Below are 22,826 nucleotides of genomic sequence, written 5' to 3'. Positions count from 1 at the left end.
CCACAGCGCCCTGAGCCGCTGCAGCCGGATCCTCAGCCCCCACACCAGGGTGGGAATGCCACGCCTTTATTTTGACCCATGTGAGCACAACGCACCTCCTTGGGGGTGGGTCAAGGGGGACTTTGCCTTCCGCGCTGTGGCAGTATATGACGGGGGCACCACAGGGCCTTCTGGTGGTCCTGCCTGCAGCTGTGACCAGGCCTGCCCTGGAGGACAGGGCGGGGGGACGCTGGCTCTGTCAGCGCACGGAGCTGGCCCATTCCCACGCACACGTGTTCTTCCTGGTGCCCCCGGGGTCGGGGCCTGCGCTGGGTCTTGAGGGGGCGATGCCCGCCCACGTGGGCCTGTGAGATCCACCTGTGGCCAGTCTCCTCGGGGTGAGCAAGTGCAGGGCACGTTGGCGGCCCCGTCTGGGGAGCGCGGGCGTCACGCAGCCCCCTCTGCAGCCCCGGCTCTCCCTGCTGAGCTGCTGGCTCGCTCGATCACCTCCATCCACCTGGCGAGAGGTCGAACCGCTGTGACCCCTGCCCCGGACGCTGGCTTGGTCAGCAGAGCACGCTCTGGCCACCAGGCCGTGGGCTGGTGCTTCAGTTCTTCCCGAGGAAGATTCCCGGCCACGGCAGGCCCGGGGCAAAACAAGGGCCAGTCACAGCCCTGGAGGCAGTGCCCAGCCCTCCCCTCCAGGAAGCGGAGGCGGGCAGCGCCATCCCCCCGCCACATTACCTCCGGAAGGTGTATCTGCTCTCAGCCCGGAAGAAGTAGACGTGGGACTTGAACTGGAGCTTGAAGACGTGCTCCTTGTGGACGCCGTCGGCCTCCCTGGGGACGCTCACGCGGTAGCCCAGCAGCGGGAGGCTGGCCAGCGGGTAGTCGTCCTGGAGGAAGGCAGCAGGGCACGCGCTCTGCAGGGCGGGCGGGCACAGGCAGGCGGGCAGGCCTGGTCCCCACCCCCGGGCGCCAGGCTGCACCCCTACCTGATGCGTTTTGTAGAAGAACAAGCAGAAGTTGGCGACCACCACCCAGAGCCTCTGCCAGCCGCTGCTGTTTTTGAACTTTCTCAGCAGGTACCCCGAGAGCTGATTCTGAGAGGAAGAGCCAGCAAAGGGGCCTTAGTGGCCCAGGCCTGCCAGCCCCAGACAGCCGCTCCTGGCACTGCCCCCCGGTACAGGCCGAGGCTCCTGGCCGCCTGCTCCTCAGTGGTTGACAGTCTAAGGGACTGGACAGGAAGTGAAGGGAAACTGGGTTTCTCCCCCTGTCCTCACAAACCCCCATGACAGACATGGAGCCAAGGCAGCCGGGGTCTTGGGGTGGCGGCGGGCTGTCCCCTCAGCCGGCGTAGGAGGGGCTGCCGCTCTGGGCATTGGGTCCTAGCCTGACTTTGTGCATCCCTCGGGCCCCCCAGCCAGTGCTGCCTTTGCCCCTGTACCTCCCGCTGGGGCGGGGTGCTTGGGCTGAGCACGTCTGCCAACAGCAGGGACAACAGAGCCCTCTGCGGCCCAGGCCGTGACTGACGGCTGAGGAGGGGTCCAGGGCCCCACCTGCTCCTTCGCCTGCTTGCTGGTCCATGGGTTCGACAAGCTCAGAACCACCCCAAGAGGAGGCGGCCTGGATGCCAGAGCGTGAAGTGGCCCCTCAAGGAGGTGGAGGCAGCGGGGCAGCCCTCTCAGGGGAATGGGCCCGGGGAGAGCTCCAGGTTGCTGCCCTCCCGGCCCCGCCCTGCCCCGCGTGCCCTGGGCTGCCCTGCCCCTGGGGGTGGGGGGATCAGCTCGAGGCCCAGCCCTGCCCCGTGGACCCCGGTTCCTGTCCCCTAGCTGCCTGCACAGGCAGAGGGCGCTCATGGCAGCTGTACCTCAACGGCTGCACTGCGGTCAGCCCTGGAGACACTGGTGCTGCGGTGCCAGCACACGTGCACAGTGGTGGTGGCCCGGCGCTGGCCCTGCCCGTCCAAGGAACCCTGGGCGCTGCAGCCACCTTCTGACTCCTGCTCCAGAGGCACCTCTTCGGAGGACCCTGGGGGAGCAGCCAGCCCTTGCTCAGAGAAGGGACCACCTGGGTGGGGTGTGGGCCTGCGGTTCTTGGTGCCAGGTCAGCAGCAGGCAGGGGGCAAAAGCACCTGCTGCTCCCGCCAGCAGAGCTCAGGCCCCTCCCCATCCAGGCCCGGCCTGGCCCTGTGAGAGGAAGTGTGTGGGTCCAGGGGGCAGACCGCCACCAGGGCTGCCTCCCACAGACAGCGCCCTCAGGAGCGGCTGGTCTCCTGGGGGGGGCTCCAGAACTCACCGTGGGGAAGGGCACACAGCACGCTGTCTGTGGGTGCCGGGGCCGTGTCGCCGCTGCTCTTGGCTGCCTCGATGGCGGTGTTCAGGTCCTGCATCCATTTCTCCTTTTCCAGCCGGGAGCTGTGGGCCGGGGCCGAGGCTCAGCTGCCGGGCAGGGCGCACGGCCGGGGCTGCTTGTCGTGGCCTCTCTCCCAGGGGCAGCAGGTCGGGGGCCATTACCCCTTGTGCACCCAGCCTGCACCCCTCAAGCTGGAACGGGGCGCTAAGTCTCCGCTGCTGAGATAGCAGACTGGCTCCTGGCTCCTCATTCGTTAGGCTGCCCGGTTTCCTGGTGGGGAGGGTGTGAGTGTCCTGTGCCCTGAGGCCAGCCAGGACCCTGCAGGGTGGCGCTGAGAGCCGGGGCTGCCCCCAGAGACAGGACAGGTGCCGCTCCTCTGGAAGGCGCCAGGACGGTCGCGCCTCAGGACAGGACCAGGCAGAGTGTGGTGCCGATGGCCATGGGGGAGCTGCCTGGGTCAAGAGCCCGGGAAGCAGGGAAGCGTTCCCGTGCTGCTGCGCTGTGGCAGTTGGCCTCCTGCTGCCCAGCCTTGGGGACAGCTGGCAACCCTCTGTTTCAGCGCCACCCCTCCCCCCCGCCAGACACTGTCCTCGGTGAACCAGGGCACAGTAACAGCCCGGTGGTGCTGCGGCCGGTCTCTGCACATGGTCTCTGTGGTCACAAGGCCCCTGAAGGCCAAGCTGCCCCCGGGGCTGTGCAGGTTTTGTTTTGTTTTGTTTTTTTGTCTTTTTAGAGCCAGATGTGCGGCATGTGGAGGTTCCCAGGCTAGGGATCAAATTGGAGCTGTAGCTGCTGGCCTACACCACAGCCACAGCCACACGGACAAGTCATGTTTGTGACCCACCTACACAGCTCACGGCGGCGCCAGATCCTTAACCCACCGAGTGACACCAGGGATCGAGCCCACGTCCTCACGGATACTAGTTGGGTTGGTTACCACTTCGCCGCAAAGGGAACTCTGGGTCACACAGCCTTGAAGCCGTGCACAGGGAGGCGTGTGTCTCGGTGACAGCAGCACACAGCTCGGAGGGGACCCGGGGCCCAGGGGATGCAGACACGGGGGGGGGGCCCCACCTGGCTGCCACCACGATGGTCTTCTGAGCCGCGAAGATGGTGAAACAGTGCGGGACAGGCCACTCCCCGAGCTCTTCCACCTGCGGGCAGGAGAGGAGGCGGAGCTGTGACCCGCTCGGCGGGGCCTGCGGCAGGACGCAGGCGGTGTGGCGCTCTGTGTTGTCCAAGCTCACGCTGACACTATGCGGCTACGGGAGGCCTGAGGGATCCCCACGCCGGGGCCCCTGATGCCCAGTGGGCGAGCTCAGGGCCACAGGGCGCCCAGCTACTCACCGGTGGATCCAGCACTATTAGCTGAAAATCAAGCACAGGAGAAAACGTTGAGCAATTTCGTTATCGAAAAGGGAGTTGGACAATTCATTTTATAAGCTGCTACCAAAACCAAACAAAGTTAGATTCAAAGAAACCCGCACAGACTAACCTCAATTATAGGAGAGTAAAGAAAAGAACTCCAGAATAAAATCAGACCAAAGTGCAGCACTGAGAGACTGTCCTGTGACCCAGTCAGCTTGCTCTGGGAACGCGAGGTGGGTTGACGAAAGCAAGCTGACGGGTGGAATGCAGTGCTGCTGGCCCAGAGCCGCAGGAAGAGTGACCACCGCTCCACATGCGGAGACCCACGGTGCTGCTTCCGATGGCCTGTCTCGGGCAGAGGAAGCTGTCCACCTGGTGAAATTAGCTTTCTCAAGCCAAGAGCTGCCACCTTCAGTTTACAGTCAGGAGTGAGGGATGAGACCCTTACAGGTGACCCCCCAGGAGGGACAGTCCCTGAGCAGCACCCATGGGATGCCACCACTGAGCGTCAGGCCAGACACAAAGGATCAGAAACTGCGAGTTCCTGTTGTGGGAAACAAACCCGACCAGCATCCATGAGAACGCAGGTTCGATCCCTGGCCTCGCTCAGTTGGTTAAGGATCGGGTGTTGCTGTGAGCTGTGGTGTGGGTACAGATGTGGCTTGGATCCCGGGTTGCAGTGGCTGTGGTGTAGACTGGCAGCTGCAGCTGTGATTTGACAACTAGCTTGGGAACATCCCTATGTTGTGGGTGCGGCCCTAAAAAGCAGAAAAAAAAAAAGTGTACACCCGTGTTGGGAGAGACAGAAATGGAACAGAACTCCCAGGAAGAATCAACTTGTAAAGACAAGAATGTTTTTATGATGATAAAGTGTCAGTAAGAAAATGAAGGATTCAACAAGTAATGGGGGAAGTGACCACATGGGGGAAAAATGCTACATCCCAATCAAAAAACAGAGAAAATAAATTTTAGGCACATTAATTATGAGAAAAATAAAACTGCACACACCAGGAAAGAAAGTGCCAATATGATCCTGGGGTGGGCAGAGGCTTCCTGAGCCCACACCGGAGACAAATCCCCTAAAGGAGAAGATGGACAGATGTGACCACAGAAAAACTCCTTCGGCAACGAGTCTGTCAGGGCCCCTGTGCCAGACGCCGTTCTGGAAGTGAGACACACACAGTCCCCATCTGGATGGAGTTCCAGCTTAAACCAAGCTGCAGGCAGCGTGACGAGGGACTGCTGACCCGGGGGAGCATGTGTGAGGGTTTGGAAGCGCCTCGTGAACACACAGCGGGAACCGGAGCAGCAGGGCGCAGAGAGGCGGGAGCTGCACGGCCAGCGCGCCCAGCGACTTAACTCGGGGACTGAGAGATCGGGGAAGCGTGGAAAGATCCAGCAGTGCTGTTTCTACCTCTGGAAAACCAGATGTTGCAACATGCCCAGGGTCAGGAGCTGGTTAGCACACTGAGGCTGGGCTCGCAGCCCACATCCCTGGCTCCGGAACGAGCTGAAGCGCAGAGGACACAGAGGACTCTGGAGACGCGGTGCTGCGCAAAGCCAGGTTACAAGACAGCTGGACAGGATGGCGCGGCGCCGCCCCGGGCTGACTACCGGGAGGTGAAACGAGCGGTGATTTCCATTTCACACTTTCAGTGTTTTTCTATAAAGTGGAATTTTAAAAAGTGTACTTTGGGAGGTCCCTTCGTGGCTCAGCGGGAACGAACCCGACTAGTATCCATGAGGACGAGGGTTCCATCCCTGTCCTTGCTCAGTGGGTTGGGGATTCACGATGCTGTGGCTGTGGTGGAGGCCGGCAGCTGTAGCCCTGATTCGACCCCTAGCCTGGGAACCTCCATGTGCCGCAGGTGCAGCCCTAAAAAAAAAAAAAAAGTCTACTTTCAAACAGATGAGGTCTGCTTCCAGGGGTGGCAGATGAGGTCATTCGAAGCGACCCCTTTTTGCTGAGAGCTGGACAAGCGAAGGACTTAGAGGTGCCTGCGGAGGAGAGCTGCCCTCTGGAAGGAGAGGGGAGGTGGGAAGAGCCGGGGAGGGGGAGGGCAGTGCTGATGCTTCAGGACTCGGGAACTGGAGGGTACGGACCCCACCTGTCTACGCCTGGATGGAGACCTGGGGGCTGCAGGGAGACATGGTCACTGTGTGAGATGTTCTGGACACACAGCGCATCTTTACGGCAAAGACGAACTGGGCTACTTATCTCCGCCGTCCACAGACGGGTTTGGGCTGAGTGCGGTTTATACTCGAGGGCGTCGGGCTGTCAGATCCTCTGTGACCTTCAAGGTCACAAAAGCACTGACCGTGGAGAAGGCTGACCGGCTGCATCACATTAGCACAAGGAACTCCTGCTCATCAGAGACAACATCACCGCGCCATGTCCCACTGTGACGGGGGGGACGCGGAGCTGCCCTGCCGGCGTGTGGTGTAAACGGAGCCCAGGCTCGAAGCAGCTCTGGGGATGAAGCTTGTGCCTCATCACATGGGGAGGCCACACAGGCTCCGTGCAGGCCACTGGGAGCCCCCCTGAGCGGGTCTTGCCCTGCAGCCCCCACCCCCTTTTTAGCAGCGGTGGCACCTGTCTTGGTTTTTGAAGCCGTGTATGTCAAGTAACTGATGTGACGCCGCAAAGAGCCAAACGCAGCATCAAAGACACGGGAGTAGAAAGCCAAGGAAGTAAAACCCCAGTCCGCAGAGCAGGGCCTGGGCTTCCTCTCCGGGTGAGCTGTGCCGGCCCCACAGGAGGGCCGGTTCCTGCAGGTGCTGGGGCTTGGGCGGCGCTGCCCCTCCAGGCCAGGCGGGAGGGACCAGGCCGCGGGAGGAGGCACTCACCAGCATGCCCCGCAGCGGGAGGAGGCCGCGGGTCCGGAAGCGGCTGGTCCCCGAGGCGCCCCGGCTCGTGTACAGCAGCATGTCTGAGAACTGAGAGAGGGGCCTTCGCAGGCGCTCTCAGCACCGTACACCACACCCGTTGCAGCTCCAAGTGCCGGGAGGGAGGGTTATGTGGTTTGCTGGCAGTTTTTGGCAAAAGGGGGTTTTTATTTCACTCCCACGCTCATCTCTGCCTGGAGGGAACCCCTCGGGCCAGCGCCCGCCTTGCCAGCGGGAGGCAGTGGGGACTTCCAGCTGGTCCTGACAGCCGCCCTCCCCCAGGATGGCTTGGGTTGGAATCCACTGACCAGGTGGGGAAGGGAGGTGACAGGAGGCAACCTGGTGGCAGCAGGGACTCGCTGGGAGGAGTTCCGGGCTGCGAGGCAGCCCTGGGAACTGGCGCTTGGCACAAGCAGAGCGGTTTGCTCATCCCACAGAAGCCAGGACAGGGCAGGTGGCCAGCCCGGGGGTGTTTCTGCAACCCCTCCCTGCTCCTGAGCCAGGCCCACCTACCAGGAGGAACATCCGTTGCTGCAGGCCCTTCTTGGTGAGTTTGCGCAGGCAGCCCTCCCGGATGAACTCCTGGAAGACAGCGGGCGTGTGAGCTCCGGCCTCCCCTCCCGCCCCCTGCTCTCTGGGCGGTGAACTTGGTGCCCCGTCCCTGAGCTCCGTGGGCAGCTGCGCCGAGGGCTGGCTTGCAAGGCAAAGGGCATGTTGAGGGGAAGCTTCTGGAATGTCCTGCCCTGGAGACAATGTCTGAGTTGGGCTTAGAGAAAAGCCGGGCGGGGCAGCTTGAGGATGGAGAGAGGAGGAGGGACAGGTGGCTCCGCCAAACGTGGAGATGACTTGCCCGCTGCCGCCCTGGCACCCGAGCAGAGGGTCCTAAGCTAGAGAGGGCCCCGCAGCCCAGAGATGGACCCTAGGGAGCTAAGCCCTGGCGGGGGCCGACCCCATACCCTGGCCGCCCTTCGGCGGGGGGGAGAGGGTCCGCCTCTCCCCCAGCACTCGGGGTGCAGAGGCCGGCCGTGGCTGGCCACCCGGCTCCCACCCCCACGCTCCATTTTGGACTCTCGTGGGACACGTCCACCACCTGTTGTTCCTTCTGGGCAAAGAGGAACACGGGCCCGCGCCCTGCAGACACGCCAGAGGGCCCGGCCTTCAGGGCCCCCAGGTGACCTGCGTGAGGCACGGAAAGGAGGCTCCTTGCAGACACGGCGAGATGGGCGCCTGCCCAAGCCGAAAGGCCTGCCCCGCTCGGCGCCGCCAGACTGGGCCGCAGCCTGACCCCGGCCCCCGAGCCGCGGCCCCCACCCCGCCTGTGCCCCCGCCCTGCAGGGGGTGCTCCCCCTGCAGCCTCACCCTCTCACCCTCGTGCCTCCTTGTACCAAACTAGCGCCCCGCGCAGATGCCGGGGGTGGTCGCCGAGGACTCAGAGACCTTGACTCTAGCACCAGGGCCGGCAGCACGGTCTCGCCCGGCACCTACGTCTCAGAGCCGCTCTGTGTGGCCACGCTTGTTCATCTGCCCCTCTAGGGACAGTTTCCTGGGGCCACCACCCATAAGGCGCTGCGCGGGGCCCTTGGAGAAGCAACAGATGCAACGCCCTCCGGACCCTCTCGGGAGCTCCCAGCCAGAGAACCCCCGAGCCCTGCGCTCGCAGGGGGAAAGGAAGCAGCACTGTCCTGGTTTCCAGTCCAGGCCCTTGACCTTCCCCACCAGGGAAACGCACATGAAAACCCCAACAGTCCCCACTCCTCGAAATGTGAAACAGAAGCGCCCACGCGACCCAGCAGGTCCGCCCCCAGGTCTGTGCACACGTACGTGGCCCGGACGGAAAACACGTGTTCACCCCTGGACCTGTGCCCGTGTGCACAGCAGCACTACTGACAGCGGCCCCCCAGTGGGGGTGACCCAAGTGTCCGCCAGCAGAGGAACAGATGAATGTGACCATTTGGTCACAAGGAGGAGTGAGGCCAGGACACGCACGACACAAGTGACCCTGGAAGACACGGTGCTGAGTGAAAGAAGTGAGACGAAGAGGCCGCCTGCTGAGGCCCCGTGTGTGTCCACGTCCGGGAGGCAGATCCCGGGGCTGCGGAGCGCGGCGGGGTGGCTACAAACAGGGACGGGGGTTCTTTAGAGGGCCGAAAATCTTCTGGGCTTGGTGTGCTGGTTGCACAACCTCGTGAACATACTGAAAACCACTGGATGGCACTTTGACTGTCTGTCTGTTAAGGATAATGAAGTCACCAGCTGGAACCCCCCCCCCCCCGGGTCACTCACCCTGCCAGGGGAGACGAGGTTCTCAACGCCAACCAAGTCCCGCTGCAGCTCCATCAGCTTCTGGAGGTTCTCCAGCCGGAGGAGGCTGTGCTGCAGTGTGGCCGTCACCTCGGTAATGACCTGGAGGGCGTCTGTGTGAACAGGCCCTCGGTGGGGTGGGGGGGGCGTGGACAACACCCTCCACCCACCTGTTTGTAACAGGAACGGACGTTTCTAAGGTGGTTTTAATTCCAGAACATTCTACTCAAAGTCCTCCCAGGACTGCCAGGAGCAGCACGTGTAGATGACCTGGACATTGGACTGGGCAACCCTCAGGCTTGGAAAACGACTATTGTTACAGGCAAAGCAGTGTTTGCTCCTTAGGGAAAGTGATTTACTGTAGTTCAAAGGCTAAATAACTTTGGAGTTCCCTGGTGGCTCAGCAGGTTAAGGATCTGGTTTTGTCACTTCTGCGGTGCAGGTTCACTTTTTAAAAAAAAATCTCTTGAGGGCCATACCTGTGGCACATGGAAGCTCCTGCACCAAGGGTCAAGCCCGAGCTGCAGCTACTGGCATACACGCCACAGCCACAGCAAGGAGAGATCCTCAAGCCACTGAGGCAGGCCAGGGGTTGAACTCGCAGCCTCATGGATGCCAGTCAGATTCAAGCACTGAGCCACAGTGGGAACTCCTGTGGTGCAGGTTCAGTCCCTGCCTGGGAACTCCCGCATGTTGTGGGAGCACCACCCACCCCCGCCCCCCAAAAAGGCTAAATAACTTGCGCCTTCAAGGCATTTCTATCTTTTTCCTTGAATGGAGGAGCAGATGATAATCAAATATTTTAGGCAAAGATGCGAAGGTTTATAATCAGGAAGGGAAACTTATTCAGAGAGGAAGCAATCAGACCCAGGTCTCTGCAGCCCTGACCGGGACACAGTGGGAGCCGCGGCTTGGCAGTGACCACATCCTTCTTCTCCTGCTGGAAACAGTCAGGGGACCCTGCTGTCCTTTATCAAGACCCGCCTTGACTGCCTGGTGGCCCCAAGAACTGCAGCCCTAGATGTCTGCCCTCACTCTGTTCTCTTCATTTACCAGCTGGAAGAAGTGCTAACCCGGCCTCACTCAGGGCCCCCAGGACAGTGGTGAACTGAATGTGAACTCTGCAGCTTAGGTCACACATGCGGGTTCAAAGCTTGGGGTTTGCGTTTTTGTCCCTTAACACACGAACCTCCATCAGAAGCTCCCAACAGCCACGTGACCCAGAAGTTTGCAGTTTAGGGACAGAAAGGTCCGTGGGCATTGGGTCCCTCCGGGCCGCCCACACCCAAACCCAGGACCGGTGGAGGAGGGTCCCGGGAGCGCGCTCACTCACCGCGGCAGTCAGCGCGGTCCTGGTCCCGGTCGGGGTCCCCGCGATCCCTGGGGTCTGGGCACTCGCACAGGCGGCCCAGCAGCCGGCGGTAGTGCCCCAGGCGCTGCAGCGGCTTCAGCAGGAAGGCGTTGAGCGGCAGGTAGCAGACCTTCTGGAGTTCAAAGTTCCGGCACAGCGCGTCCAGCCTCCGCAGGCGCCTGCTGGCCGTGTCCAGCCCCGCCAGGACCTCGTCCAGCCTCTGGAAGTGGTGGGTCAGCGCCTGCGGGGTGGGAGGCTTCAGGGCCGGTGGGCGGGACCCTCTCTGCCCCTCCGCCCCTCCTCCCGCACGGCCCCCTCCAACCCTGCCCTCCACCCCGGCACCGCGCCCCCCTCCCCTCCCCCTCCCCCACCCCCACCAGTCAGACGCTCCCCTCCCACCAACACCACGCCCCCTGCCTCCCCTCAGGGGGTCTGGCCCTGCCCCCTCCCTCTGCAGGCCCCGCCCTTCCTCTCCCCTCTGCGGACCCTACCCTTCTGGCGACCCCGCCCCTCACCTCGGGGCCCCACCCCTCTGCCGCCCCCGCCCCTCTGCCGGCCCCGCCCCTCCCCGCCTCTCTGGGCCCCACCCCTCTGCCGCCCCCGCCCCCGCCTCCGCTGTCGCAGGTCTGTGGGGTGTGAAGTCCGCTGTGTGTCCCCGCAGAAGAGCGGGGACCTGGGCTGGGAAACGCGCCGGCTGAGCCTCATCCCTCTCTCCCCCACCGCCCCAGGGACACCCGGCCCGGAGCCCATCCCAGCCCTGACGCTGTCCCGGGGGGACCTGCGGCGGCGGGGGCGGGGAGGGGGGGCGCTGTCCGAGAGGAGGGTCTGGGGTGGCGCTTACAGTCAACTGCAGCATGTTCCGCAGCAGCACGTCCCCGATTCGCCGGTGGCCGCCTGCTGGGGCGCCCGCGGAGACTTTCCTGGGTGGAGACGGGCAGACAGCATCAGGGCCTCGCGGGCCACGGCTCCCTTCCCGGACGGGCGGGGCGCGCGGGGCGGCCTTACCAGAGCGCCAGCCTCTGCTCCACCTGGTGCAGGAAGCCCCTGTGGAACGCGTAGATGGGGTCCACGCTGGAGAAGAGCAGGGCCGTCAGGTCTGCGGGCATGGCGTCCTCCTCGGCCACCGCGCGCCGGAACCACTGCGGGAGAGCGCGGGTGACGGGCGGGGCCTGGGGACCCAGGGGCTGGGGCCGGGTGATGTAGAGAAGGTGGTGGGGGCTGGCTGCCCTGGCCCCGGGTGACAGGGGACGGGGAGCCTTGGAAGGGGCCTGGGGGTCTGCGGCCCGGGGTGGGGGGACCACCTGGCTGGGTGACGGGCGGTGCAAGTGACCAGGGCCAGAGGACCCAGGGAGCCAGCCCCCCAGGCAGCTCGCAGCACTGCTCTGGCCACCTCCTGGCCGACCGCCCAGGTTTCCCGACCTGAAAAGCTTCAGAGGGTCAAGTCCCCAGTGTAAGAAGGCTGGAGCCAGTGTGGCCCTGACGAGGCCACGCGAGGGGAGCCACACGTGAGGAGCCGGGCTGGCAGCCCTGCTCGGCGCCTCCGGCCCGGCCTGCTGCAGCCGCGACGAGAGCCAGGCCTCCGGGCGTGGGTTTCCTACCACGGTGATAACTTCCAGATCCTTCAGGTATGTTCGCTCCGTAGCGAGGATCTCCTCCGCTATGAAGTAGGCCTCGTCGGCCGGCGCGCCCTGCGGGGAGCACACGGGTGAGCCCGCAGCGGTGCCCGCGGTCCCGAGACCTACGGCGCGGGACTCGCTGCTGAGCAAACAGCGCAGCGCAGGTGGGTCTCCCGCAGGTGTTCTTCGCGTATCCTGTTATTCTGTCTGAAAAAAGAGCTGTTTGGCCCTCGCTGAGTTCCCGCTACTCCCAGGACAGGAGCCGGTGGACCCACGACACAGAAGGACCGCAAAGACGCGGAAGAGCGAGGGCGGGAGCGTCGTGGTTCCCGGCACCCAGACAGGTTTACCCCCGCCAGGGTCTGACCTGAGCAGTCGCGCTGGGTCTGCAAACCAGGGTGGGAGTTCCCTCTGTGGCTCAGGGGAGATGAATCTGACTAGGATCCATGAGGACGCGGGTTCGATCCCTGCCCTCGCTCAGTGGGTTAAGAATCTGGTGTTGCTGTGAGCTGTGGTGTAGGTTGCAGACGTGGCTCGGATCCTGAGTGGCTGTGGGTCGGCCGGTGTAGGCCGGTGGCTGCTGCAGCTCCGATTCAATCCCTAGGCTGGGAACCTCCATCTGCCTCAGGTGTGGCCCTAAAAAGACAAACAACAACCCCCACCGCCAGTGTACATGCCTTAATGCAAAAGGTCTCAATTGCTAAACGGTAACCACCATGGGAGCAGCAGTGAGTCGTAGTAGCAACACCTCAGATCACTGACCGCTGTTTCCACAGCCAGTGTGATCCTGCAAGTGCAAAGGATTGTGGGCGCCATCGAAAGGCGGCACAGAGACCAAGTGAGCAGACGCCGCTGCAAGAAGGGTGCCAACAAACGTGGCTGATACAAGGCCACCACGAACCTTTAATAACAGGGAAAAATCCGTGTCTGTGAAGCACAGGAACCCGGGGTCTGCGCTAGTGTGTGAGATGATCAAGGACGAAGCCTGACGCACAGAAAGGCCTTAGAATCGCCAAGCGGTGCAAGGTAACTGCCCGAGTTAGAGCGCGGGGCTGGCTGACGGACCTGAGGGCGGAGTGGACGGGGCCCCGCCCTGGGCTGGAGGGGCCAGCAGGCCAGTCCGCAGCGACAGGCCCCTCAGCCTCAGGGCGGGGAGAGCAGTGCTGGCCCCAGCAGGGCACAGACCTCAGGCCCGTCTGGGCCGCGTGCTGCGTCTGGTCCCCCAGGGCCCCACCCCACCCCGGGCCCTCGGACGGCCCCTCCTCCATCCTGTCCTGGTGGGGGCTGGCAGGACGCGCTGCCTCCTGGAGAGGCCGGGGCAGGTCCACTGGGTGGTGGGACCAGCTCAGAGGTCAAGGATGAGGGGAGGGGCAGGGGGGGAGCCAAGCGGTCATGGGCGGCAAGGCAGGGTCGGGGGTGGGGGCGCTTTCTGTGAGGCCGGGGTGCTCTGGAATGAATCTGGGGCTGCTCAGGAGCCGCAGGGGAGGTGAGCCCGCGTTCCGAAGGCCAAGGTCTGGGTGGGTGGAGGTGGCCAGTCTGCCAGGGGAAGGCGTGCCGGGAGGGGCAGCAGTCCCAGGCTGCAGGCGACAGGTTTGGGGAGGAAGCTCGGGGTCACGTTTGCACCACAGGAGCCAGAGACATCTTTAGACACCAGCGTGGAGCAGCCTGGGGAGGGGAGAGCTGAGGGCCAAGATGTCTCCCGGGCCTGCCTGCCAGGCGGGGCTTAGGGGGCTTCTCACGCCAGCTTTTCCCAGGCCACTGGCAGCCACTCCCAGTCCCACAGCATCTCTGGGGAGGCCCGCCCCGCCCGGGGCCCTGGTGCCCCCCGCAGAGCTGCAGGTCACCTTTCCCGACTTCGACTTGACGCTCTTCACATCTTTCTTCCGGGGCTCTGTGCCATTAAACACCACTTTACAAGTCCCAACTCAGGAAAACCTCTGTACGACGCCATACCTCCGCGGAGCGTTCCTGCTCGGCCGACTGCCCCAAGAGGCCCGTGGTCTGGGAGGCCCCGGCCCTCCACCCTGGTCCCCCCCAGGCCGAGCACCCCAATTCTGGTTCGGATTGTGGACGTGTCTGTGCGTGCGCTGCTGGCGGGGGCTCTGGGGGAGGGCCCAGCACCTCTCCCTGCAGGCAGTGAACACGTCCAGAGGAGAGAGGCTCGGAAGCAATCACAGCCGCTAAGGTCACAGTAATGCCGCAGGCGCCCCCAGCTAGTGACAAGGGGCTCATGGACGGCCAGCCAGTGCAGCCACGGTGGCCCCTGATTCCAGGGCAAAGATTGCCTCTTGGGAAACTCAGCGGCCAGCCCCTCAGTCCTGTCCCCAGGCCCCAGGTCAGGGCAGGGGGAGGGACGGTGCCCATGCGAGGAGAAGCATCTTAGGCCTCTTCCACCCCGTGGCTCCTCCAGCTTCGTTAAAAGGAGGACAAACAGCATGTTAAGTGGGAGACTGTGGTGGTGGCAGTCCCGGGGAACAAGCTGGCACACGTGCTCCGAGGGAGGGTCCCCACAGCTGGGCAGCCAGATGCCAAGGCAGGGGCACGAGGCTTGGTCAGTGACCCCGGGGTTTCCAGAGCCCAGATGCAGCTCAGCCCCGCCAGGAGAGTCCTGGAGAACCTGGGGCCCCCATGGGGATGCTAGTTCGCTGCTTGGTGCTGGCCTGGGGGCAGCGGGAGAAGCGCTGTCCTTGCCTCGGGCCACCGCCTCCCCATGCTCCTCTCCTTGTCTGCGGCCCCTCCTGGCATCACTCCTACCCCAGGATGAAGGGGGCCTCCCCTGGGGCTCGTCCAGGCCCCCCCTCAAGCTACCAGCCCATGCCTCTCCTGACCCCCAGGCAAGGGGCCAGCACCCAGGCCTCCTCCCAGCAGAGCAGAGGCAGGGAGGCCATCAAAGGAACAGGGCCCTGTCTTGGCACAGAGACCCCTGGAGAGGCGGCGGGAGGGTCTCAGGACCAGGGAGCCAGCCCGCCGCCCGCTTCCACTCAGAGAGCCCTGGCTCCCAGTCCAGAAGGCCCCGGGGGTACCCACCTTGTGGTCCATCCTGGTGACACGGGGGGCGGGGCTCAGGAGGGGGGTGGAGCCCTGCTCCGCTGGGCCCAGCGGGCTCTCCTGGGTGGAGGGGGGAGGCTGAGGACTCTCCTCCGAGGGGCCTGGAATTGAACGGGCAATGGAGCAAGAGGTGAGAAAGGGTGCACGGGGGTCGCCTCAGACTTTACCGAGTCCCAGAGGGACGCAGGCAAGAGCGGTTACAGGCTGCGCTGGTTTCCACAGGCAGAGAAGCAGCAGGGCAACGGGGCTCCGGGCCCCGCCTTCCTGGGAAGATGTGGCTGTGACCAGACACGGCTGCGGCAGGAGGCTGCACACCTACCAGGCCAGACTGATGCCGGTGATCTGGAAAAGGAGGCTCTAAGGCCAAACCCGCCAGCCGCTGATTTAAAAAACGGTACCACGTGAGATTACTCATCAGACGGCTTTCTACTTCCTTGAAATGTTCACTAACGAGGATCTTATTCTGGTTTTCACCACGTCTTATAGCAATGCTTTTGACTAGATGAAGCCAACATTTTGGTCTTGTTCTAAGGAGGCTAATGATGAGGTATATTTCACCCAACATTTTGTAACAGAGAAATGCTCTGTATTCTTTAAAAGTCCTCAAAAGCTATTTTTTCTAATGTTTTTCTATTAGAAGTCAGAAACTATTAAATGCCAAATTTGGAAGGTACCTTAAAGCAGAGTTTTAGACGAAAAATGTAACTGCTGTTTAAAAGCATTCCGAGGTAGAAATTTCCCTCGGGTTTAAAAATGTATAGTGTTTTAACACCCAAACTACCAGCATCTCTGGTAGAAGAGAAGCAACTCAAGGGGAGGCCCTGGTGCTTCCTCGCTCCACCCGTGACGGGCCTGAGGCTGGAGGCCACCTGCCTGCAGTGACCAGTGCTTTGGGCCCGCAGCTTGGGAGCCTGTGGGTGGCCTGGCGCTGCCGGCCCGAGGCAGATCCTCCCATGTGGCCCGAGGGCAGGACGGAGACCTTAATTTCACATTGACAAGCTCGGTGCCCTGCGGTCCCCCCCAGGGCATCTGGGGACAAGCCACCAGCGCCTGAGGATGCAGGGCTGTCCCCTGGGGTCCCGCAACGGGCCAGATTCAAGACACAAAGAAACGGTCGCGGGCATTAGAAAACCCGGACAGTGTAAGAACATGGACTTGTTAGAGCCAGTTTATTAAAATCTGCTTTTATTACACATTTCAAATATGCTCAGTGACCTTAAAATACATGACATACCTATGTCCGCCTCCCCCCACACCAGGCCTGCATTGTCGCTTCTCAAGGGACAGCACGACCGAGGGCTCGGGCCGCGCGCGCCTCCTGGAGAGGAGGCAGTTTCTGAAGCCGAACTCTCAGGAGTCGCGCTCCAAGGTCCTTTCTGCCCCTAATGAGCCCAGAACTGCACACTGACTCTTCAGAAAAAGTCTAGATGCTTCTGGTAACTTAGAATCTGTTCATTCTTCACAGCTGTGCTGCTCAAGGTGAGAGGCCAAGACGCTCCCTGGTCACGAGGTCCCCCGTGTGCCCGTCTCCCCGCCCACATAGCACCGGCCTCCCAGATGGGCCATCCGACATGGAGCAGCTGGTGGACCGACCGGTCGCCAAAAAGTTTCTGCAAAACCTGACTTTGTTACTGTGTGGGTTTTTTGTTGTTTTTTTTTTTTTTTTTTTTTTTTTTGGTTTTGCTCTTTAGGGCTGCGCTCGTGGCATATGGAGGTTCCCAGGCCAGAGGTCAAATCAGAGCTGCAGCTGCCAGCCTACACCACGGCCACAGCAACACCGGATCCTTAGCCCACTGTGCGAGGCCAGGGATTGAACCTGCGTCCTCATGGGTACTAGCTGGATTCGTTCCTGCTGAGCCACAGCAGGAATTCCTTGACTTTGTTTTAAACAGGAGGTGACACTTGAGGAGGCGTCAGCACTGAAGCCTCACGTGATGAGGAGCTGCAGACAGGCCGGCCAGGCTCAGGGGCCTCCCAGGGGAGACCACAGCCCAGCAGTAACCTCTCAGCAATGAATTCCCGCAGCAGGGGGCCCCTCCACGGAGGTCGAAAGTCATGACGGGACGCCGTCATTGTAACATGGCTCCATCTGTATCTGCAGGTGTGATCAACTGAGGACCAAATATGCTTCCGGAAAAAATCCCGGCAAGTCCCGAGAAGCAACACTGAATTTGCTGCTCTGGCAGCTACTCCCTCAGCACCCACGCCGTGTCGGGGTGCAACGCGGGGATGTCACGGCCTGCACGGGAGCGGGTGCACGGGTGACAGGCCCGCACCGCATGGTCTCGTACGAGGGAGAGTCTGGAAGGAGGCATCCTGCTCTCTCTGGGGCCCTGGAACTAATCCCTGTTGGACTTACTGCCTCCCAGAAACAGTCAACTCAGATTTAGTGACCAGATGAAACAGTGCCATAAATGAACACCAAAGGTTTATTAATTCTCGGCTACAGGAGAGCGTCAGCAGTCCCGTCTCCTTCCAAGCTGGCCAACACGGATGCTACGAGGGCCAGCCAAGCAATCTCTGGGGAGACGTTTTTCAAGACGCCCGGGCCACGGATCCGAATGCACGGCGGCCAGGCCGACCTGGACGTCGGGTCCTGGGGCCACAGCGGGCTTCGCCCTCGCCGGCTCGGTGAGGAGCCTCGCGGTGTGCGAGAGGTCGCCGAGCTCCTCCTGCCACCCAGACGAGCCGGGTGGGTCTGCGTTCGCTCGGCTGCGGCTGCGGCTGCGGGGGGCGGGGGCGGGGCGCGTGGCATCAGGAGCGCCCGCCTCCTTGCAGCCGCTTTCGGACATTCCTATGCCTCAGGTCCCGCGAGTCCGCGCTGTGCAGTGGGGCCGGGCGGGCGCCGCACTCGGAGCCACAGGTTGCATCATGTTCGGGAACTCTCGGGCCCGGAAGCTCTCACCCCACGGTCAGGGCGAGCGGGCCGGGCGCGGCTCCCCCGGAGGTTCTTGCGTCCCAGCTCGCGATCCCAGGCGTCCCGAGGAGCAGAGTGGCTGCCACGTGCCAGCAGGGGACAAGAGAGGAAGTCGCCCTCAGGCCGGAGGCTCAGCTGCTTTTATTTCCTATCTTTCAATTCTCTTCTTCGAATCTCTGTGATAAAAGAAAAATCTCTCCTAATAGCAGAGCAAGAGGCGGCTCCGGTCTGGAGGGTTGGAGGTCCGGCTGCAGGTACGAGGCCGGAGGGCGGCGTGAGGCACAGACGGCGACCCCGAGGACCCGGCGCCCGGGACCCACGGCATCGGCAGAAACCGTTTCTGCTCCACTTTTGAACTAGGATGTCACGAGTCACGTTTACACAAAACCCGGCTCAAACATAAGGTAAAAGAGCAGCTCATCCGAGGGGTCCCGGCTCCTGCTTGGGGCTTCCTCCTGCTGTGCGCTTGTCCCTGTCGTGGGGCTGTGGGCCAGACGGGAAGTGGTGTGGTCACCTGCGCCCAGAGGGGACGTCGCTCGGGCAGGACTCCCAACCGGTTCCCAGCGTTGTCTTGCATTTCCTTCTGAGGAAACGAGGCCACTCCCTTGTTCAAAGACATGGGTGTCCCGACCACACCACGGTCACACTCGGGCCCTGTGCCCCGATGACGCCTTCCGGGTGGGTCCTCGCTGAGTGACACGCTCGGTGTCCTTGTCCTAATAAAGGACGCCCTTCGTCTGAAGCTTGAGGCGCTCACGGGTCTTCTGAACAGCCGAGCGAGGGAAGCAAGGTTCCAGACAAACTGTTCAAACAAAGCGCAAAGGCTGCAGGCGGCCTCCCTCGGGCGAGAACACGCTTGGGACGGAAAGGCCGCTCAGGTTTGCCCCCTGCTGGCCACCCCTGCATCAGGGGCGGAAATGCTTTTGAGTGGATTCTTGAAATCTGGTTTATCACTGAGGTGCCACCAGCTCATCCCCAAGCGGGGGGATGCCAGGCAGCGGCAGGTCAGTCAGTCGGACTGGGGTTAATACGTGGGGGACACTGCTATGACCTCTTGTTCCCTCTTCTGAGTTGGGAGGTGCCTGCCCACTGCAGGCTCCCGAGGAGTCTGTGCCCACTGAGCCCTTCCTAGAGGCTGCCGGGCACCTCCCACCCTGCTGCATGGGGGCCGGGTGCCCTAAGACCCCAGGGAGAGCCCAGCCCTGGCCCCAGATGCCCACTGCCCGGTGCATCCCGGGAGAGCCCTGGGGCTGGAGGGACGCGGGCAGCTGGGGGAGGCGGCTGAGCGGGGAGTCCCGTTTGGACTCCAAGGAGCTGCTACAGTGTGGGTCAGAGGTTTGACGGGTGGCCTCCCCCTACGGGAGAAAAGGCAATAATGGCCTCATTTCGGAATTAAGAAGCCAGCAGCACGCGTTCTGTGCACAGGAGACGCCAAGGACCACGTGGTCCAGCCCTAGCTGCACACAGCTGCCCTCGGCCCAGAGCAGCAGGCCTCAGGCTCCCTGCGCCCACCTCTGCGTGCGGAGCCAGGGCCCACGGCAGGCCCCGGGGGAGGACGCGGAGCAAAGCGAGGCACGTCCCTGGGGCCTCAGGTAGGGCGTCTCCACTCACAGCTGCCCCAGACGGTCAGGCGCCCGTGGCCTGCTGGCTGCTCGGAGCCCATGAAGACAGAGGCACGGCTGGAGAGAGATGTGGCGTTTCCGGGGCTCGCTTGACACAAGATGTAAATCGAACCCGCAAGCCAGCAGAGGGAAAGGAAGCCGGAAGGCCCACTGAGAGCCACAGCTGAGCCCTGATTTTACTGCACAAGCAACTGAGACGTCTGGTTAGCACACGGCCGCAAGTGTACAGACGGCAACCGCAAAGGGAGACGGACTTTCCGGGCCACAGACCAGGCGGCCTCCGTGTCTCTTTAAAGAATGAACAAGTTCAGACGCACAGGAGACGCAGCTCTTGCCCCGTTTCCAGGCATGAGCCGCCCTCGCGCCAGAGGCGGACTGGGCCGGGTGCGGCGGGCGGGGCTGCGGCGGGGCCAGCAGGGCCAAGCGGGGCTTCAGGACAGGGACTTTGGGACGCCCCGGCCAGGCCACCGCGTGTGAGGACAGACACAAGTCTTGGTTCTAAGGATGGGTTTCTTTTGCGACGCTCCATGAACCAGGAGGGCAGAGCGAGCAGGAGTGACCACACGGGACGGGCACCGAGTGTCCGTCACCGCAGGCACGGCAGGTGCACCGCCACCGCCCACCTGGTGCCCCCAGCGACTCGGGGGGCCGCAGCGAAAGCCACAGCGCGTCCGCCCCAAGGGAAAAGGACCCCGGCGTGGCCGCCCTGGGAAACCCTCCGCCACCACTGATGCTCTGAGGAGCCTGCTGCTGGAGAAAGGGGCCCTGACCTAATCCCGCGTGGAGAGAAGCAGAAACAGGACCCGCCAGGACCGGTTTTAGTACAACCGCACTGGGGTGCAATGCTGCCGCTGGTAGTGTCACACGCCGGCTTCTGTGGAAGGCCTGGCCCTTGGAAAACGCAATGCAAAGCAGACTTACGACTAATAAATAAGTACTCTGCAAAGCGGAGCACCACAAGCGGCCGCCTCAGCGGGCCAGGAGGTGCTGGCTCTGGGGGCCTTGCAGTGGGGCCACTGCTGCAGAGCTGCTGCCGCGGCCACACCAACAGGCTGGGCCAGAGTGGGGGGACGGCGCTGGGGCGCCCCTCCCGGGAGGAGGGGGAGGCACCAAGAGGAGTGCGTCCCCAGGTCCCCGGCACTTCGGCAGACAGGCTCCTGAGGCAGGAAGGGCTGTCCAAGTCGCCGTATTCAAATCGGAGCGCTTGCCCTGTGGTCCAGGTACTGTCACTACCTCACGTCCGTCAAAGACAAGGCCACGCGGCCCTCGGCAAACCCAGGAGAGGCCCGCCGCTGGCGCTCGGTCGGAATGGCCGTGGATGCTTTCGTATTTACCGCGAGCCACACCCTCGCCAGAGAGCACGGGTCTCTGCTGGGGCTGCAAGCAGAAGGCCGTGGCTGTGGCGGGAAGAGAGCGCCCCCAGGCCCCTCAAAGAGCCCAACACCCCTTTAAGAAGCACCTTGGTCAGAAGGGACAAGCTGGAGGCAGACATGCCGTGAACGTGCTGGGACAGGAAAGTTCTTCTCAGGTTCGCACATCTCACCGCAAAGCTCACCCAGAATCTGAACACAGTGCCCTCACCGCAGCGTCCACACAGCGTGCGGGACGCGGGTTCGGTGCAGGGCGGTGCTGCTCCTCTCAGAGGCGCTGCCCCTCAGGGTGGCGGGAGCGGGGTCAGGGGCAGCGGGCTTCTCCACGAGCTGCTGGCACCAAAAGGAGGGACACGGTGCCGCGGGGCAGGGCACCCACAGACCTGGCTGTGCCCGGGCTGATGGGAACGTCAGGCAGCCAGGCAGACCTCAGCGTGTGCGACACCCTGGGTCGTGTGTCTCGGGGGTGAGTCTGCCGGGGCTGGCAGGGTGTCCTGATGGTTCCGAGACGCACCGGGGCCCCTGGCTGGGTGACAGAAACAGCCCCGGAGAAGGCGTGCAGCCGGGCCACCCGGGCACCGCAGGGCAGGTGCTGGCCTCCTCCCCCGTCCTCTTCCTGCTGCTGTTTCGAAAGCTTTCTGAACAAAAAGCTAAAAATCATCTTGGGAAAATGAAGTTTCACTGAACCAATGAAATAATAACCCTCTCCTGGGAAGGCCCGGAAGACGCCCGCGACAGAACGTATGCGGATTCCGAGGCGAGCCCCACGTGACAAGGCCCCACGTCCCGCGGCCCGGCTGCTCAGCGGCTAGGACCCACCCGCATGCGACCACCTGCCCAGACGCCAAGCCAGGCTCTGGGGACGAGAGCAGGACGACAACCCTGTTGACCGAGAGGTGTCAGCGCGGCCAGGAGGCGGGGACTGAACCCGCCCCTGGGGTTCGGGAGAGTGTCCACATCCACTGCCCCCACAGGACCCCTTTCTGAGAGACACGAAAGCCCAGACAGACGACCCGACCCGCTGTTCCCACCAGTGACTCGCGACTAGGCCACACTCGCTGTAGCCGCAGCACCTCTGCAGCCACTGACTGCGGCCCGCGAGGACCCCGGCCTGCGCCCCTGGCCCGGCGGACACAGCATCGCTGAGGCCGCTGTGAGGCTGGAACGTCCCGGTGAGCTCAGTTCAGCCGAAGCCCCTCAGACTCAGCCGCCACGGACGAGGCGGGGGACACCCGTCGGCACATCCAAGAGGAAAACCAACCTCTCAACGTGCTGCGGCAGCGAGACGTCAGACCAGAGATGACGCACAGAACCCAGCCCGCGGGCTCGCCGACAAATCCCTGCCCGCGCAGGCCCGGGCCGCACTCGAGGGACCCGGCGTTGGCCCGGCCTCCGCCCCATGGCTAGACGCCCAGAAGGAGCGAGACCTTCCCCACGGCCTTGGGACAGTGTCCGCGACGGTCCATCAGGAACGGCCAGCAGCCCTCCGGAAAAGGCTGAACCCCTGGAGGCTCGGGGGCCCCCAGGCGCCACGTCCTCACGGGGAACAAGCGCCGTCAGTCCAGAGGGAGCGGCTGCTGCGGCCGGAATCGGCCTTCTCTGCAGGCAGGCGGAGGAGCCCGCAGCCCGCTTCGGCCAAAGCCCCTCCAAGCACAGCACGTTCCTGGGTCTCAAGCGGCAGAGGCGACGAGATGTCTGGGCGACCCCGGGCGCAGCGCAAGGAGGCTGCAGCCGCTGCCCGCCCATGGGGTCTGCGGGGCTGGCCCGACGTTGGGTGGTGCGAACGGACAGAGCCTCTACCCTCAGCTGCGCGAGAGCTGTGACACACGCGCCGTGAAGGCCCCACACCAGCTGGGGAGGCGCAGGGTTCCCCACGGGGAGCGCCCGTGTCCCCTGAGCCGGAGCGCAGGCCCAGTGAACGGAGTGGCAGAGGCCAAGTCCTCCGCCCCCGGGGGACCCGCTGGAAACACTCATGTGTGTGAATTTGCTGCGTAGCTTTTGACACCCTTCCAA

General features: G+C 63.3%; 1 protein-coding gene across 50 annotated transcripts in view; it reads right to left on the bottom strand.

Annotated features, from left to right (window-relative positions):
- Positions 1 to 50: 50 nt before the first annotated feature.
- FARP2 (FERM, ARH/RhoGEF and pleckstrin domain protein 2) overlaps positions 51 to 22,826 on the bottom strand; it is an 83,754-nt gene continuing 60,978 nt past the window's right edge. For 4 of the 50 annotated variants that reach the window (XM_085000820.1, XM_085000823.1, XM_085000834.1 and 1 more), the window contains 14 exons: positions 14,884 to 15,005; positions 11,246 to 11,928; positions 11,082 to 11,160; positions 10,223 to 10,481; positions 8,872 to 9,002; positions 7,102 to 7,170; positions 6,550 to 6,639; positions 3,682 to 3,702; positions 3,409 to 3,488; positions 2,278 to 2,396; positions 1,850 to 2,010; positions 975 to 1,082; positions 724 to 875; positions 51 to 496 (listed from right to left, as the gene is read on the bottom strand). In XM_085000820.1, the coding sequence (XP_084856946.1) occupies positions 427 to 496; positions 724 to 875; positions 975 to 1,082; positions 1,850 to 2,010; positions 2,278 to 2,396; positions 3,409 to 3,488; positions 3,682 to 3,702; positions 6,550 to 6,639; positions 7,102 to 7,170; positions 8,872 to 9,002; positions 10,223 to 10,481; positions 11,082 to 11,160; positions 11,246 to 11,928; positions 14,884 to 15,005 (2,144 nt within the window). In that variant the 3' untranslated portion in view covers positions 51 to 426. Of the gene's footprint in view, positions 497 to 723; positions 876 to 974; positions 1,083 to 1,849; positions 2,011 to 2,277; positions 2,605 to 3,408; positions 3,489 to 3,681; positions 3,703 to 4,710; positions 4,865 to 5,116; positions 5,366 to 6,549; positions 6,640 to 7,101; positions 7,171 to 8,871; positions 9,003 to 10,222; positions 10,482 to 11,081; positions 11,161 to 11,245; positions 11,929 to 14,883; positions 15,006 to 22,826 lie in introns of all 50 variants that reach the window. The other 46 variants (XR_014830344.1, XR_014830346.1, XR_014830372.1 and 43 more) reach the window with 27 other exon arrangements.

The sequence above is a fragment of the Sus scrofa genome, chromosome 15 (assembly GCF_054392235.1).
Source record: "Sus scrofa isolate SSC_HxYL_T2T_F1_AM1 chromosome 15, Sscrofa_HxYL_maternal_Yorkshire_Landrace_v2.0, whole genome shotgun sequence".
Lineage (NCBI taxonomy): Eukaryota > Metazoa > Chordata > Mammalia > Artiodactyla > Suidae > Sus > Sus scrofa.
The sequence above is the reverse complement of the archived record's forward strand: the minus strand, read 5'-3'. Positions and strand labels throughout refer to the sequence as shown.